Below are 18,040 nucleotides of genomic sequence, written 5' to 3'. Positions count from 1 at the left end.
CACTCCCCATGTGCCGCAGAGGAACCTCCTGTAGGTGTGCACTTCTGCCCCAGCCCTGAGGGGAGGAAGCTAGCCAGTCTCCTAGTGCTTGGTGTCTGCTTTCCCCTCAGCCTTCTTGTGCTGCCTCTAGGATTCCCCTCTGCTGGCAGCACTGGGTTGGCTGCTGTCTTTCTGCAGTGCAGTGGTGATGGATACAGGCCTGGGCAGTGGGAGCTCAGGGAAATATTAGGGCAAGAACAACAGAAAAATTCCCTCTTCCTGCGCCACCCCCCTTTTGTGGTGACTGGTCCCCCTCTGATCGCCCTCCTGAGCCATCCGCAGCAACCTCTCCAGATTGCCACTCAACCTTCTCCAGTTGCTCACAATTTTTATGTTCATTTTGCAGGTCCATCAGTCTCCCTCTAACTTCATTCTATGGCATGTCTAGTGTTGGATTTCAGGGAAGGAGCCAGCAATTTATGCTAGTTAGTTTGTATGAGCCAGAAAAGTCTGGAATGTGGTGTAGTTCTTTCTATTTAAATAATGTATCTGTGGGCTACCAGCCGGGGGGAGCGCAAGGCTCATAATACCAGCATGGGTCAGGGAGCTGTGTCCTACACATCTAGACTGAGAAACAATGGCTTGATCTGGAGTCTGGGGGAAGGCGGAAAGAAAAAATGTTTAACAATAAATAAATAAATAAATAAATAATGTATCTGGTATATAATGTATCATACCAGTACAGAAATCTCTGTCGAATTCATCACCTTTCTGAGGTTTGTAATGTACTAATAATCCTATGGAATTTAATCACTATATATAACAACATTTCAAAGTGAACTTTTATTTATAGTTTGACCTGTGATCCCAGGTACTTTTGAAGGTGGATTTGGGTCTCTTCTAACACATCTATGTACAGGTGATAAAATGGAAGCTTTATTATTATTATTATTAGTTTCAGGTGTACAAAACAGCATAGTGATTAGACATTTACACCCCTCACAAAGTGATAACCCCAACAAGTCTACTACCCCTCTGACAGCAAACATAGCTATTATAATACCACTTACTATATTACCTGTGCTGTACTTTGCATCTAGTGACTATATATATTTTTTAATTAGTTGACATTCAGTATTATTTTATATTAATTTCAGGTATACAACCCGGTGGTTAGGCATTTATATAATTTATGCAACGATCCCCGGGAGCTTCTTGACTGTAAGTTCTGAGTGGCTTTGGAGTAGGGGCTTCATGCAGCACAGAAGGCCTAGTGATAGTGGGAACCAGGCTGGTAGAGGATGACGGTGTGTGGCTCTGGGGTAAGCAGCAGGATGGGAGTGGTTCCTACTAGAAGAGGGCAGGCAACGGTGGAGGCTAGGTCCCTAGGACACTCCATTTTCTGGTTCAGAGCCCAGCCTTATTAGTGACCTGGCTGAAAAAGTTGGCATTTATCTTTCCTTCTTCCTTCCTCGCACTCTGTATCACTGTCAACCTCACCATGCAGGTGACACCCTGGGGTGAGCTGGGAAGTATGCCATCCAACTCTCCTACTGGATTGGGAGTTCCATGGGAGTAGGGTTTTTGCTCACCTTTTTATGTTTGATGTTCACAAAGCATGAAAAAACTACTACCATTTCTTGAATTTGATCCCAAATGTTTTATTTAATTGAAGGTGTTGATGGTAAGATACACAATTGTTTTGTATATCATTACAAAAGAAAAAAGCCTTGCTAATTAAACTCTGACACAAGTGCTTTTTGCCACTTAGAATTTTTATGATAGTATACCTATTGAAAGAGCTTTTTTGGGTTTATTATTTAGACAGATTTTTTTTTATCATATCACTCTTGTACATACCTGGGAGGGAAAATATAAGTGAAATAAATTGATTAAGGTATTCCTAAAATTTGTCACTTTCAGAGTCTGACTCTTCAGAATCACTTTTGACTCAGAGTCATGGATTTGTCTCTGTACCCTCAAGAGTATTGGTGACTCAATGTTTCTTAAAAGGGGGCACACTGCTGTCACCAGGAATCTCTTCCAAGCAGTTAGTACCCAGTCTGGGAGTTTTGATCCTGGTGTTCTCTTGCTCGGCCTGTGGCAGGCCAGTCTTTCCACATAGCTTGATAATAACAGCATGTAATACAGCTCATCCACGTCACTGTCTTTATACCCAGGTCCCATAGGTTTGGTTGTTAAGGTCATTTTTCCAATGATGAATATTTGCTTCCCTAATCAAATCTATGCCCAGCTGCTGCTCCCACGCCTTTCAGTTTTAATGCCAAATTATAGTGTCATCTTTTTGAAGACATTTAAAATGGCAGTTAGACTCAGGGTGTCTAGTGCTGACAGCATACATGACTCAGTGAAGCGAGGACAGAACTAATGAAGGGCTGTGAGCAAGGTCACACAGGAGGAGGCAGTGGCAGCCACATCCTGACTGATGGCGACTGCAGGACACAACTGTTGTAAAATAGATCCCTAGTTCAGAAATGTTAAAATGTGAAAACGTGCATTCTAGACAGATCGTTAATTCTTACAACTACAATGCTGGGCAGATAATTTAGATTTTCAAATGAGACTGAGATTCAGTTTGTGGCTTACTAATATCACACCCATGAAGTACACAGTAGATTTAGGAGCATAGAACTCAGATTTGTCTGATTCTAAAGCTCATACTTTCAACTATACAATACTATGCAAGAAAAAAATAACTAGAATAGAAACTTTAAGAAGGCAAGTATTTTTTTTTTTTGACACACTGATGTTTCTTAAGGACCTAGAAAAGTATGACACAGTAAATACTTAATAAGTATTCATTGAATAAAGTCATAAGAGGATAGAAATGCAAGCATGTCCTTCTCTTCCTAGAAGTGAAGTCTTAACATTTTGGGCAGCGGGTAAAAGGAGGGAAGATGGGTGACCATTTTCTAAACAAGGTGTAGTTTGGTTCTCCAGTTCTTTCAGGTCTGTGGAAGAGGCAAAAGTGTGAGGAGTGGTAGGAAGTCTATCCCCAGCTAACAGAGCCCGTCAGCACCTGCCTGCTGGACAGCGCTGAAATAGCTCCTGGAGCTTCTTCCCCGTCTCCTATAAATCAAGATCAACAGGGCTCTATAAATTGTGCAGTTAGAACAGGAAAACAAATATGACATACCTTACTATAAAGGAAGTTCATGTACAGGGCATTTATTATTTGATCAATTGTTAGGTTTTAAAAAATTATGAAATGTTTTGAAAATTCTGCAGCTCATCTGTAAAATATGAAAGTTGATATATTTGAACATTACTATGTGCTAGATCTTGTACCTAGAATTTTTATATGTATCATGTAACCCTCACAATAACTATAGGAGGTAATTATTATCTCTATGTTACATATGGTGATATTGAAAATTTAAATAATTTGGCCAAGGTTATGTAATTAGTGAGCAGTTGAGCCAGTCTGGAAGTCAGGATGTTCAATTCAGATTCTGTGGATTTTGTACTTTACTGTTTCTCATGTAAGCTCAAGACTAGGATAGATTTTAGAAACCATTTTATACTCTCCTTTTGCAGATGATGCTAGAAGATTTAAAGTGACTTATTTAGTAGTGGAGTCATGCTTAGAATTCAGTTTTCCTGAACAACTTGTTAAACAATAAATTATTACAGAATGTCATTGGTGTTTAAAATAGTTTAGTAGATACAGACGCTTAATATATCTTATAACTATATCTTGAAGAACAAGAACTACTAACTGGATATTCTGTATCTCTGTTGTGGATTCTAGGCATTTTTTGAATTAATGCGTTTTTTTCTATCTTGGGCTTCTTTATTTGCTAACAGTATTCTAAAGTTATTAGGGACTGCCATTGTGGGCAGTATTTCACATCCTCGTTGCTAAATTTTACTGACAAACTTTCCTATGTGCAGATTACCGTTCTGTTATTTTGCTCCACATCTGCTAAGTAGTTATTTCCCTTTTACTCTCCTGTATCCTTGCCTTATGTAGTTTACTGGTATTTTGTGTCATGTAATGTCCACTTCCTTCCTTTGGTCACATTAGAACAAAGATAAGTCAGTCTGTCCCTTCCCATTTCTGCTTACTTGCTCCCATTTATCCTTCAAGTTTCATCTTCTCTGAGAAATCATCCCTGAATACCCTGTCTGGGATTAGGTGTCCTCTTCTCTTTTCCCACGGCACAACGTGATTTCTTTAAACCACTCTGTGGTTTAAAGATTATCGAGTACCTACTATATACCAGATCTAGAGTTACTCTCATGGATAAACACATTCCTTGACATGAAACAACTTAGAGAAGAGGAGGAAGGTAATTAGACAGAAAAATGCAATATGATTGAAAACCTTTTTTTAAAGCTAATATATGTTTATTAAATAGCAGGCATTGTGCTAAGCATTTCATATGCATTATTTCATGTCATTCTCTCTATAACCTTATGATCCCCATTTTACAGAAGAGGGAGAGGAATTTAGAGAACTTCTGTGTTTTACCCAAGGTCAGTTAAGTCTCAGAATCACTACCCAAATCGAGGTCAGAGCCCAAGCTCGTAACCACCTCTTGTACTAACTGCTGCCTCCCCACAGAGCACTTTTCCCCATACATCCCCAGAGTCCTCCTGTACCAGGCATAGGGAGATGAGTGCCAGTGTTAGAGTTCAGAAACTAATAAAGATTTAACAGTTGTACAACAACTTTAACTGAGTATTTTCCCTGAGACTTCAAAAGAATTCAAGATACTAACATGTATAAAGCAGTGTATGTCCAAAGTTATTTATCACAGCATTACTTATAGTAGCAAAAGATAAGAAATAACCTAAATATTTATCAACACGAGATTAAGTAAATTATGATATATTCATACAATGAAATGGTGCAGCTGTAATAAAGAATGAGGAAACGGTATATGGATATGGAACAATGTGAAAAATATGGTATCATGTGGAATAAACAAGGTTTAAAAGAGATGCTACTTTGTATAGAATCAATAGTATGTTGTTATTTGTGGTTGGAGAGGCAGAGTATATCTGTTTGTTTTGTTTTTTTATTGGGGAACAGTGTGTTTCTCTAGAGCCCATCAGCTCCAAGTCGTTGTCCTTCAATCTAGTTGTGGAGGGCGCAGCTCACTGGCCCATGTGGGAATCAAAATGGCAACCCTGTTGTTCAGAGCTCGCGCTCTAATCAACTGAGCCATCCGGCTGCCAGAGAGTATGTCTGTTTTTGCTTGGATGTGCATAAAATATATTTGGAAGAATAGACAAGAAACTGATATATATAGGTTGCTTCTGAAGAGTTGCTAAGGGGGTCCAGATAGAGAGATTGTCTGCTTTGTACCTTTTTGAATATTTTGGATTTTGAGCCAATTGCATTTACTACCTCTTAAAAAGATATAAATAAAATGAAAATGAAAGCAATAATAAGCCACTTTCTAGGAATTAAAACAAACACAGAAAGGCACTCTGAGCTGTGTGTTTCACTAATACATGAGATAAGCCTGCCTTGATCCTCATTGCATCCCAATGTCTAGCAGAGTCTGCACTTGACTATTTGTGCAGTTCGTGAACCAAGTTGGAAAAAAATCTCAAATTCCTGTATGCGAAAGGACACATCTTTTTTGTGGTATTCCTGCTAAAAATACATCTCCTGAATCTAACCATGAAGCAACAGCAGACTAACTCAAATTGAGGGACATTCTAAAAAATAAATGGCCTGTGCATTTCAAAAATGTCAAGGTCATGGAAGACTAAGAAAGAGTAGGGACTGTCCAGAACAGAGGGGATTAAAGGGACGTGATAACTCAGTGCACTTTATGTGATACCAAATTGGATCTAGGGCCCCCCAAAAGTTGTTTCTTTCTCTATAAAGTACATTAATTATACAATTGGCAAATTTTGAATAAGGTCTGTAAATGAGGTAATAGTTTCACTACTAAGTTCCTAATTTTAATAGTAGTACTGTGGTTATGTGATAAAATGTCTCATTTTTAGTAAATAGGCATTTAAGAATTTAATAGTAGAAGGTATTATATCTGTAACTTACTCTCAGATAGTTCAGGTGAAAAGAGAGAGGGGAAGAAAGAGAGAGAGAGAGAGAAAGAGAGAGAGAGAGAGAGAGAGAGAGAGAGAGAGAGAGAGAGAGAGAGAGAGAGAGACAAAGAGACAAAGAGAAAGAGAGAAAGAAAGAAAGAGAGAATAAGAGAATAACAAAGTAGACATGGTAAAATGTTAACATTTGGGGAATCTGAGTGAAGAAAAACAGGACTTCTTTGTACTATTTTTGCATCTTTCCAGTCTGAATTCATTTCAAAATAAAATTTAAAAAATGCTTCCCATATGGAACATTTTAGAATTTTGTAATACTGAGCCTTTTATGTCCTTTTGAACAAATTTGTGTTTTTCTTCATATAGATCTTTATATTATTGTCGACATTTACTCCTAGGTGTCTTAATATTTTTGAACCTTTTAAATATATAACGTCTTTGTTGAGGTATAATTTCACATACTGTACAACTCACCCCGAATATCTTTTTATATCTGCTTAAATAGTGCTGTTATGTAAGGAAGGTATTGTTTTTTAAAAAAACCAACTTTATTAGGCTAAAATTTGCATATGCTAAAATTCACATATTTTAATTGAATAATGGATTGATGACTTTTGACACATTACCACGTAACCACCACCTCAGTCCAGAGACAGGATATAGAACATTTCCGTTTCTCCAGAAAGTTATCTGATGCCCTTTTGTTTATATGCTCACCTGTTGGTAGACATGGTTGTTTCCAGTCCTCTCTGATGAAGAGCAGAGTCGGCTGTGTGCAGGATGGGTGTATGTGTGTGGTGGGAGGGCTTTGGGGTGCGGGTGAGGGTGGTAGTGTTGAGGTGAAGCATGCCATCTCCTCCATGGTTCCCATGCAGTTTGGACATGGCAGTTCCTACATCCAGAGTTAGGCCCAGACCCTGGGTGTTCCAGTGCCTATTCTTTCTTTTCTTTGGACCTTAGTCTGGTTCAGAGGTTGGAGCATGTGTAGTCTTAGAACGTGTTTCTCAGCTTATTTCCATTGTGGGGGCTAAAATTAATACTTTTCCTTCCACCTTCTAAATTCTTCTAGCTGGGCTAGTAAACAAATGAATAGAGAGAAATTAAAAGAGACAATCAAAATTTTAATACATGCACACGGGGAATTCACATAAGCTTGAAAATTCCAAAGATAGTATAAATGGATATATGTAATATTTTGGACAAATGGGGAATGGAGGGGGTGGGGGTCTTAGATTTCAGAAGTGACAATAGGCGATATACAGGTAGTTGAGGAAGAGGGGACACACAGGCAGGTAAATTCTGGCTAGGCAACTCAGAAACAATGGGAAACAGGGTATCTAGCTCACAGACCCCTGCCTGAAGCCTTCCTATTTACCATACTCAATTCAAATTAGGCTGCTAAGACAAGCATCCCAAGAGTCCCTTCCTAGAATAGGCCTTTCCATCTGAATCTCTTAGGCAAGAAAGGCAGGGTCAAAGATTCTTTTTGAGTCTTTTGTTTCTTAATAACCAGCTTAATTAAAATTAATATCCCAAAAGACAAAACTTTGGTCCCCTTCACCATTAATAATGGGGAAAATTCTGGCTTCATCTTGGCCAGTGGTCTTTATTACCCTCAGTTTAACGGTGTTCTGATTAGTGGCACCTTTCCTATCTATGTATGCTACTTATAGGGGATGGCGGGAGGAGGTGTATCAGGCATGGCTGCCTAGCTGCTCTATTATACAGCAAATCTCACAGGACTTTTAAAATGCCAGCATTTTACCATCATCAAAAGGGAAGGTTGATTTCCTTAAAAATGCCTATTTTGGAAAAGAATAAGATTTCAAGATGTAGATATAGTGCATGTTGATGTTTGATAAGGCTTTTGATTTGTTTGCTAATCCCTCCTGTCCTGACCAAATGGGAAACAAAGTTTATATTTATATTCACCAAATTGTGGCCCAGAAAATTCAGCCTCCCCCATTGCTATGTTTTCCTCATTTTGTGACTTTTGTTATTCTGCTGTTCATTTCGAGGTGGTATCGGAAGTCAGTGCTTAAGCAAGTGTGCAAGTGAGGGGGTGTCTGGGGCTGTGCAGCAGTCAGACTTGGGTGTGAAGCCGTCACCTACCTGCATTTCGCATCTGGGAATCTCATTCTCATTAGAACTAAGAGCATCACCTTCCGTGTTTGTAGTGAGGGTTACTCATATCTCACGTATGCTTAGAACATAGCAAGCATGCCGTACGTTGTATTATTCATACAAATAATTTCTGCATTTTAACCTTTCTGCCCAGGTATGTTATCTTTTACAAAGTTTTTTTTCTCCTCTCTTTGTGGTTGAAACTGATTTATTAAAATGATTATTTATTACAATTATTATTAAATAAAACTGATTTATTTCAAGTCTTGGTTCCTTTTGTCTCTTTTCTCAGGCACGTTATAGGGACCTCTGTTTGTCCTTCATGAACACTCGCATGGTAGACAGATGACTGTCCTCCACCCCATGCTGCTGTAGGTGCCAGAACGTGGAACGGTCCCCAGACAGGATGGATTCCAAAAATGAAAGCCCACACGTGTGGCCTACATCTGCAGAACAGGAAGAGAATGCTGCACAGGTGAAGAGTGGTCTTTCCCGCTTGGTATTGCTAATGGTTTTTGAGTTGGGTACAGTTTGCTGACAGCTAAATAGCAGCTTCTACATACATAGTAATGAGTAGCTGGCAGGGAGCTGACATGCAGAACTGGTAGCTAAGGAACAGGCAGGGTTTCAGCACTTTGAATGCCCTGTCAGTATGGTCCAGTGTGATTCAGAAGCGCTGAGCTATACCACCCAGAGGCTTTTCTGCCTTTCCCCAACTCACTGTCATAATGTTTCAATCCCCCTTTATATTTTGTAATTGGTGCTGAAAGTGTGTTTCTTTGATATTATTCAGTATAGGGTTTTGATTCTCTGTGAGTAATTAAATATAGGTGTATCTATTAAAGTGAGTGGCTTTTTTTTCTTTTTAAATTTGGAATGTAAACCTCTAATTGAAAGTTGTCCCGTTGAGTCAATAGCTCTGGAGGTTAGTTGCTTATTCAAATACCGCTGTAACGGATGATCTCTGCCTTTCGAATCACTATCATAAGTAGCTACATGCTCTTTTGACTATTCTCAGCAAAGACAAATGTCTGCATTTTTGGTGTGGATTTGAGTTTTGAGAAGAGTCGGCAGTCATACGGAGGCATGTTTTGTATGCAACCAAAATGTAAAATTTGATTTTTAAGCATTATTTGATTTTTTATTAAATTACATAATCACAATGCTATTATCAAAATCAGGAAGTTAATACTGAAACATTTAACTATATACATTTTATTTAATTTAAGCAATATACTATTTAATAAATAAAATTGATCACCTGGTAAGTCTGAATACTTAAGAAAAAAAGTTCCAGAGATCCATCTAGCAGGAGAGATGAGAATGCTGTTTTGTTCTCATGGAAACCATTTTGAAGGCCACTTCCATGCAGCTATATATTTTGATGTATTTTGTTTACAAGCAAAAATGTAGTCCATTAAAGAACAGAATAAAGAAAATAGATTACGGCACTCTGCGTGACCAGGGTCCCCATTTATGGGTAACCAGACAGCAGAGCACAGTATCCCTCATTGCACCTCCTCTTCTTAACCTTCTCCCAGCTAGGAATTCTGAGTTAGCAGAAGAGTGAGTAGTGAAGACCATGTTGAAGAGCTTGGGTAACTCTTGTTTTGAGGAAATGTTTCGTTGTTTTTTTTGTTTTTTTTTTTTGCCTTTTTTAAGCACTGAAACCAGTCCAAGGTTTTGATGATGGTAAATAAATCTAAAATCACAAAATTATCTTGTAGTACTTTAAAAATGCACAAATATGTTATAAGCCTAATTCCTCCAATATATATACTGTATCTTCATGGACAAATCAAATTTATGTAGAAGCTGGACTTAGTATTGAAGTTTGTTTTATTTCTGTGGTGCTTGATTATATTTAGTCTCTAGGTTTCTTTCTGGGGATTAAATTAGTTTATGTCATCTTTGGAATCTACTATTCTCCATTGGAGAAAACAGAAATAACAAAGTTAGGTCCAAAGCTGAGACAGTAGAAGAGTAAGGATTCCAACCTACGAGTACCTAACTTCAATATCAGCACATAAATTATTTCTCTCCCAAATGTGTGCTTTGGCCATCTGCTTCTATACCTTTAATATCAGGCATCCGGCTTTGTGCCAAACTCAAGCCTTCAAGAATTCAAACCTGCAAAGCTGACTGCTCAGAAAGCATTTTAGGAAATTCAGTTTCTGTTTTAGTTCTTGGTAGATAGAACATTATTTACTCTGGTGACAACTGAAATAGTTGTCCAGAACCCCTGAAAAGCACTTCATTAGAATTTTCTGTATCTTTACCTAGCTGGCAAAGAATTCTGTTACAGTCTTTGATTTAGCAAACTGCTTAATCTGCCTCTAGTACAGCCTGGAGTATGAAAAAATTTGTAGGAAATAAAATGACTTCAATATGTCTGCTGAAAGGCACTACTGGTTACAAAGTAGAATTTTTATGATGTTTAAAGCAATTGGCTTTTGAGTCTTGACATATTTTTTCACATTACAGAACCATTTGTAATTTGTATTTTGCTAATATTGTTAACCAGGAATCTTTGGTGACACTTCCAGGATCAGTTAACCACCCCCGATTACTCCCACAAAGAGGTATCTGCACTGGACATATGAGGCAAAGGAATTTAAATCAGCTGCCTAATAGTAAGCAGCAAGTCAGTGAGTGACAAGGTTCTTGGACTGTCTCTAGCTAACTAACTCACTCAGCATAGATGAGGATATATCAATCCCTATTCTTCTTTCATTGGGGATATTTTACGTGTGTACTGTGCTTGGTCTTCCATGCGTCTTTGTGAGATTGTTTTCTGTTCTATGCGAGTGGTTGCTACATACTTGCTGCTTTTTGCCCTAGGTGCACTTTGTTCCAGACGCTGGAACTGTGGCTCAGATCGTCTATACCGATGACCAAGTTCGTCCACCCCAGCAGGTGGTGTACACGGCAGATGGTGCCTCCTACACGTCAGTGGATGGTCCGGAGCATACGCTGGTATACATCCATCCTGTGGAAGCCGCTCAGGCATGTGAAGCCTTATTGTGTATAGCTTGTTTATTAATCAGTTAATTCTTTACTCTCTGCCAGTCACTGTGAAGGGCTGGTGAGACAGGAAATATTCAGATAAGATTTGTGCTCTCATGGAGTTTACAGTCAACTTGGCAGGGGAAGGTATGATACATTCATATCAGTTCTTCTCTTCAGTGATCATGGACTATATGATCAACTTGTTACTTTTCCTAAGTATCAAAAGCCAGGCCAAAAATGACATTTAGATCTGTATACCTTAATCAAAGATGCATCAGTGAAAACATATTGGTTATTACAGTTAAATGTGTAAGCAAAAGGTCCTACTAGCTTATCGACTGCTATTTATTAATACCTTACTGATTTGTAGGACTGTAATAGAGCAAAGGTAAAACTGGTGTACAATTATAGCTACCTTTATTTTTTTGCCAGTGATTTGGGATATTAGTTTCCAAATGCATGACACAAATATTCCCCAATATATAAATGGTAGTTTAGTTTCTCTTGTTAGCACATTACACTGTACAAAGTACTTTTAAACATCTTAAAAGAATAAGTTTCATACTTTTATAGTAGGATCCTGGTAATAAAATTTTTCAATATTTAATCAAGAGGCTCAAATCACTTCCAAGAAGAAATGGGTCCAAACTAATTAATACCTTTCAAATTGGTATGAAGATGAAATTGACAAATAGTCAGATGATAGTTTTGGAATGCCTCTGCTTGGTTTTGGTCCCCCAACTATATTCAAATAAGATCACATAGTTTTTATAGAGAATGTTCTGGGCCCAGCTTTTAATTTATTACTATATTACTAAATGTCTCAATTATAAGAATTTGACACTGGCTGAAATTCTTTTACATTCCTCTGCAATCAAAATTTGACCATAGTTCTTATTCCCACAGGTTTGCTGAGGGCGTGGGCAAATAAAAGTCTTTTAAAAGCTTTAGGGGAAAGAATATTTTTTTGGATTGGAAATTTTCTGTGGTGCCCTGGCTAAAATCATTTTGAAGATTTTTCTTCTCTAGCTAGCTTTGCTGCATCATGACTAAAATTATTTTGTGTTTATAATGAGAAGATTTTTTAAAAAATTATGATTTTGCTGGCTTTTTCCAAAAAAGAACCTATGCAACATTAAATGCAATCTGTTTTCCTTCTACTTCTTTCTGATAATGAGTGTGCATTTTATATTTCAGAGAATTGTAATGCTTGTGTATATAATACTCTTCTGTATGTCTATATATCTCTGGCCACTTTCATCCAGTCACAAGTGTGCTCCTATGATATACAGCATTATGTGTGAATGTATGCACCCTGACTCATGGCATGTCTTTTATATTTTCATGACATGCCTTTTTAATTAGCTGTGACATTCCACCTCAAGAGAGGCTTTACTTAAGAGGAAAATCGTGTAGAATGTTAGCCAATTGAGATGGTTAGCTTACACAATCTCTTTGGAGCCATCTGAATGAAAGGCTTTAGCTAAATGTAAGATTACTATCTTTATCTTCTTTATTAATGAAGGATTATTACTAGCTATATGGGAATTAACTCTCCCACGAATTGGCGCTTAGCAGTAGGATAATTTTTCCTGTGTAGGCGAGCTGTCTAAAGATAAGTTTGTTGTTGTTACTGTGTTTTTTGTTTTTGTTTTTGTTTTGTCTAGACTCTGTTTACAGACCCAGGCCAGGTAACTTATGTCCAACAGGATGCTACAGCTCAGCAGGTAATGAGTTACATTTTTGCTTCTTTGTTGTTTGGGGATAATACTATGGATTTTACCATTCCCTGGAATGTCCTCAACCTTCTGCACTGTGCATTTTCTCGATGTCTGTTTCTTATATGTTAGATTAAATTTGATGGCAGCCTTCCTCTTTCTAGCTTCTGAAAACTGAGATTCTTTTTGGTTATCCTTTAAACATTTCTTTCCTTTTATCCATATTTCTAGTATGTCCTTTTTGACTTTGAGGGACTTCTTCCTTATTTTCCTTCAGGTTGTGAAAGTGATAAAGAAGATACAGAAGCTAGATATTGTCAGTATTACTCTGAAGGGAATACGAATACAAATAGTTTCATTTTCATGTTGGCTAGTACGACTTTTTAGCTGTACCACCAAGTGTCATGAGTGATTATCAAATACATTCTCAATTAGTAAGCACTTTCTACTTTAAATTTTTTATAGATGATTTGGATACTTCCATTTTAAAATGTGAAAACTATGTAGTAGTTGTATTAATATTACTTATGAAATCTAGAGAATTCTTAGGAGTCTTTGTCATATAAGTTATGGTTGAATTTATTCCTGATTGGTAGTGATCTGCAATTTTGTGGGGTCTGTGAAATTGAATGAAAATGTGTCTTAATCCATTTAGGCTGCTATAACAGAATGCCATATACTAGGTGGCTTATAACAACAGAGATTTATTTCTCACAGTTCTGGAGGCTGGGAAATCCAAGATCAAGGCGCCAGCAGATTCGGTGTCTGTTGAGGGCCCACTTCCTGGTTCATAGACGGCCATCTTCTCACTGTGTCCTCACGTGGCAGAAAGGGTGAGGGAGCTCTCTGGGGTCTCTTTTGTAAGGGCGCTAATCCCATTCATAAGGGCTCCACTCTCATGACTTAATCACCTCTCAGAGGCTCCTCCCCAACACCATCTCACTGGGGATTCTGTTTCAACATAGAAATTTTGGGGAGACACGAATATTCAGTCTATAGCAGAGTTATCATTTTATTTTAATAATTTTGTAATAATTAGGTATAGATCCTTGACAAAACAAATCATGTACAGTTCTGTGAATATTTATTGATTCCATCAAGGAAGCAATGGAAGTTGTAATTGGTTTTTACAACTTGGCAGCAAAAAATAAAATGAAATTCCTTTGACTGTCTTTCGTAGATGATTAACTCATTCACTCATTTTTTTGAAGTGATGACTTTATTTTTTAAAAAAAAGTTGAAGCAATACTAGAAAAGAGAAGTACATTAAAAAAACAACAACAAAAAAACCAAATAAACAAATTCTTCCCAGAAACATCCTCATTAACTGAGCAGTTGGTAACTATTATTCCAGACATCCTTCCAGACATACAAACAAAGATAAATAAAGGGAAAATGGCACTGTCTCCCAAATGCTATTATTCATCTGAATACTTTAAATTTAAATTTATTTGAGTTTAGCAGAAGAAAAAGAAATTGAGGTGAAATTGAAAGAGGTGATTTATTATGTTTTCCTAAACTGCACTTTAGCTTCAGTCCCATTCTGTCCTTGGCTCCTGCTGTGGTGACATGGACATCAGCACACTGACACTTCCTCTCACTTTCCTCTTTACTGTTTTGTGTTAGTTGCATTATTATTGTAACTAATATATTTATGTTCTGTTCAGTAACCAGAGTTATTTAGAATTGTGCTCCATTCTCTACTGGTATTTAATTTGTAGGAATCTGGAGTCTAATTTTGACTATTTTCCTCAATCCTTTTCTGACTTAATGCCTGTTTGATTCTTCTTTTATCCTTGAAGTTTTATTTGAAGTCTAATGACTTCACCAGCGTGTGAATCAGAATTTCCTAGGATAAGGTGTGTCCTTTTGATGTATAAGTTAAAATTTTATTTTAGGAAATTTTTATTTATTAGTCCTTTGAAAATCTTTTAAGTTTCATTTTCTATGTTCCCTATTTTAGGAAAATCAGTCATGAGAATATTGACTCTTCTTTGTATTTGATATCTAACATGTTCTCTATAATCATTTTTATAGGTATTATTTTCCATGTTAGTTATGTAATTTCCTTTGTGTTCACCACATTTCTTTATGGTGTGTTATTATTTACTTTTTAATTAAATATATAAAAGTGCAATGATATATCAAAACTCCCTATAACCAAAACTCAGATTAAACAATAGAGCATTACTCCTAAAAGCCATCCTCATGCTCCCTCCTAACTACTTTTCCTTCCCTTCTCGTCAAATGTAACTACTGTCCTGCCTCCTAACACCATAGATAAGTTTTCCATGGTTTTGAACTTTAGTATGGTTTCCTTTTTGTCTGGCTTCCTTTGTTCATTGTTATGCTTGGGAGATTAGTTCACGTTGTTGGGTGGAGCTGTGGGTTTTTTCCGTCTATTTTTATTGCTATATAGTATTCCGTTTTATGAATAAATTACAGTATATTCAGGACTGTGATCCTTCCTCCACTTTGATCTTCTTTGAGAGTGTCTTGGCCCTTTGCTTTTCCACATACATTTCAGAATCAGCCTGGAAGTTTTCACAAAAATCCTGCAGGATTTTCAATGGAATTTCATTGTATTATGTATCAGTATGTAAAGAATTGACATCTTTATAATATTGTCTTCCAGTCTGTGAACATGATATATCCCTGACTTTAAAATAAAAGTTAAAAAATTGTCTTCTAGGTAGAGGTCTTACACATCTTCCAATAGATTTATTCCTAGATTTTTGGTGTGTTTTGATGGTATTATAAATAGTGTAATTTAAAATTTTTTCAGTTTCCCAATTTTATTTTATTTATTTTTTCCCCCCCTTCTTCCAGCACCCCCCTCCCCACCCCACCCCACACACACACTCCGGGTTCAAGCCGTTGTTTCTCAGTCTAGTTGTGTAGGACACAGCTCCCTGGCCCATGCTGGTATTATGAGCCTTGCCCTTGCACGCTGAGGCAGTTGGTTGCTAGTTCACAGCAGCCCGTGGCAGCACTCAGCAGCTCACTCCAACCCCCGGCTGCTCATGGCAGCCCAGCTCCAGGGAGAGCTGTTGTTCACAATCTTAGCTGTAGAGGGCGCAGCTCACTGGCCCACGTGGGAATCGAACCGGCGACCTCAGAATTAGGAGCTCGTGCTCCAACCACCTGAGCCCCTGGGCTGGCCCCCAAATTTTATGTTTTATTTTCGTGATAGTCATGTTGTCTCTGAATACTGACAGTTTCATTTCTTTCTAATCCTTCCAAATCCTTATATCTTTTTTTTTTCTTTCCCTTTTGGCCTGCTGGCTAGGATCACTGAATACATTATTGAATAGATGTGGTGTTAGTAGGTTTCCTTTTTTTCATCTAGTTCTCAGAGGAAAAACTTTCACTATTAAAAATGTTGTTTAGTGCAGGATTTTTATAACAAAAATACCCTTTATCAGATTAAGAAAGTTGTCTTTATTTTCAGTTTTTAATATATATTTATTTATTATTAATTGATGTTTATTATTATTCTGGGATGTTGATTTTTATCAAGTGCTTTTTCTGAATCTGTTGAGATTTTTCTCCTCTTTTCTGTTAATATGGTGAATTATATTAATAGATATTAAAAAATTAAGCCAGCCTTGAATTCTAGAATAAACTCTACTTGATCCTTTTCACATATGTCTGGATTTGGATGTGGTTTGCTACTATTTTGTTTGGAGTTTACATATTTATTTAATAATCCATTGTATTTTTCAGCCATAGTGTTTGATTTTCTTGCTTTTAAAGTAGCTTTCTACAAATATCAAATTGTTATGTTGTATACCTGAATCTAACATAATGTTATGTCAATTATATCTCAATTAAAAAGAAAAGAACAGAAAAAAGCTTTCAGCTTGATATTTTTCTTTTTCCTTTTAATAGCATCCTGAAAATCTACATCATCATTTTTATTGACTGTATAGTATTCTGTTATAGGAATGTACTGTTATCTATATTATCTATTGTTTTATATGTAGGCTATTTCCTATTTTTTTTGCTACTACAAAGAACACTGTCATAGATATCATACCAGATTATTTCCTTAGAATAAAGTCTCCAAAGAGAAATGATAGAGACTCATGGTATTCACATTTAAAATTATTTAAGAAACAAGATTTTTTTGGGGAAAGTGCAAAAAGATACAAATATAAAAATCAAATAAATTAAATAAAACCCAGAATCCCAGATTTGAATTAGAATATCAGTATGAACTTGTGATGTAGTTTTCTCTTAAAAAAACATGTTTTCTAGTTCTGGCCACTGGAAAGGTGTAGATACAGTCATCTATGCGTAGCAATGAGCTGACGTGATCTCTAAATACAATTTTCCAGTAAAAGGAATCAGGGCTACGTAGAGAAACGGCAGATTCTAGCTCTGGAACAGGAAATATACAAGATGTGCTTGTAATATCTTATCAGAATGCAAGGAAGCTAGTAAAAACTCTGTTTAGTGGTCCTGTGGAAAGAACTACTGATCTAATTTGAGGGGGCCAAAATGGGACAATTTGAGCTGTAAAAAAAAGGAAAATATCTACAATAGATTGAAGTACATTAACTATATTTAAAATCCACAAGCTCATACTGATATTAAAAGAAATAACTCATTGGTAACTTTTTGAGGACGGTAGGGGATCACCACATTATTCATGCAACTGATAAAGGACAGAATGCAGCCTTTCTCCCTAAAAGGACTTAGGTAAACAATTACTTGATGGGGGAAGTTTTTTTTATAGAAACATTCCAACTAATAAATAAAGGGGATGACTGGCTTAGAATATCAGCATTTTTCATCTTCTAATGAAATATGGATCTAGGCAGTGATCATCAACAACAGTCCTAAAGTATCAGGAAAAAGCTGATGAGGCACCTTATAATGGATGGACCAACTTAACCCTCTGAACATTGTTAATATCACGAAAAAGGGAGAACCATTCATTATAGACCTCCTGGTGTTGTGTACCTCTTACTGCATTTCACCACACGTGAAGTATTCCTCCCAAAAGACTGAACCTGAATCTGATTGAGTCTCTGGATTCCACTACCGGCTTTTAGGAAGCATGGTAGACACAATGGAACAAGTTAAAAGACACACAAGGATGTAATCAGCAAAATGTAGACTGTGGAAAACTGAAGGACAAATGGCCTTGTTTCTTCCACTTA

At 37.0% G+C, this 18,040-nt stretch overlaps 1 protein-coding gene across 5 annotated transcripts in view; it reads left to right on the top strand.

Annotated features, from left to right (window-relative positions):
* Nucleotides 1-18,040, top strand: part of PRDM10 (PR/SET domain 10) — a 91,353-nt gene that overhangs the window by 26,769 nt on the left and 46,544 nt on the right. For all 5 annotated transcript variants that reach the window (XM_033098082.1, XM_033098083.1, XM_033098080.1 and 2 more), the window contains exons 2-4: nucleotides 8,438-8,620; nucleotides 10,987-11,151; nucleotides 12,822-12,881. In XM_033098082.1, the coding sequence (XP_032953973.1) occupies nucleotides 8,552-8,620; nucleotides 10,987-11,151; nucleotides 12,822-12,881 (294 nt within the window). In that variant the 5' untranslated portion in view covers nucleotides 8,438-8,551. The remainder of the gene's footprint in view (nucleotides 1-8,437; nucleotides 8,621-10,986; nucleotides 11,152-12,821; nucleotides 12,882-18,040) is intronic.

This window comes from Rhinolophus ferrumequinum, chromosome 25 (genome assembly GCF_004115265.2).
Source record: "Rhinolophus ferrumequinum isolate MPI-CBG mRhiFer1 chromosome 25, mRhiFer1_v1.p, whole genome shotgun sequence".
In the NCBI taxonomy this organism is placed as follows: domain Eukaryota; kingdom Metazoa; phylum Chordata; class Mammalia; order Chiroptera; family Rhinolophidae; genus Rhinolophus; species Rhinolophus ferrumequinum.
This window is presented reverse-complemented; position numbering and strand designations above follow the sequence as displayed.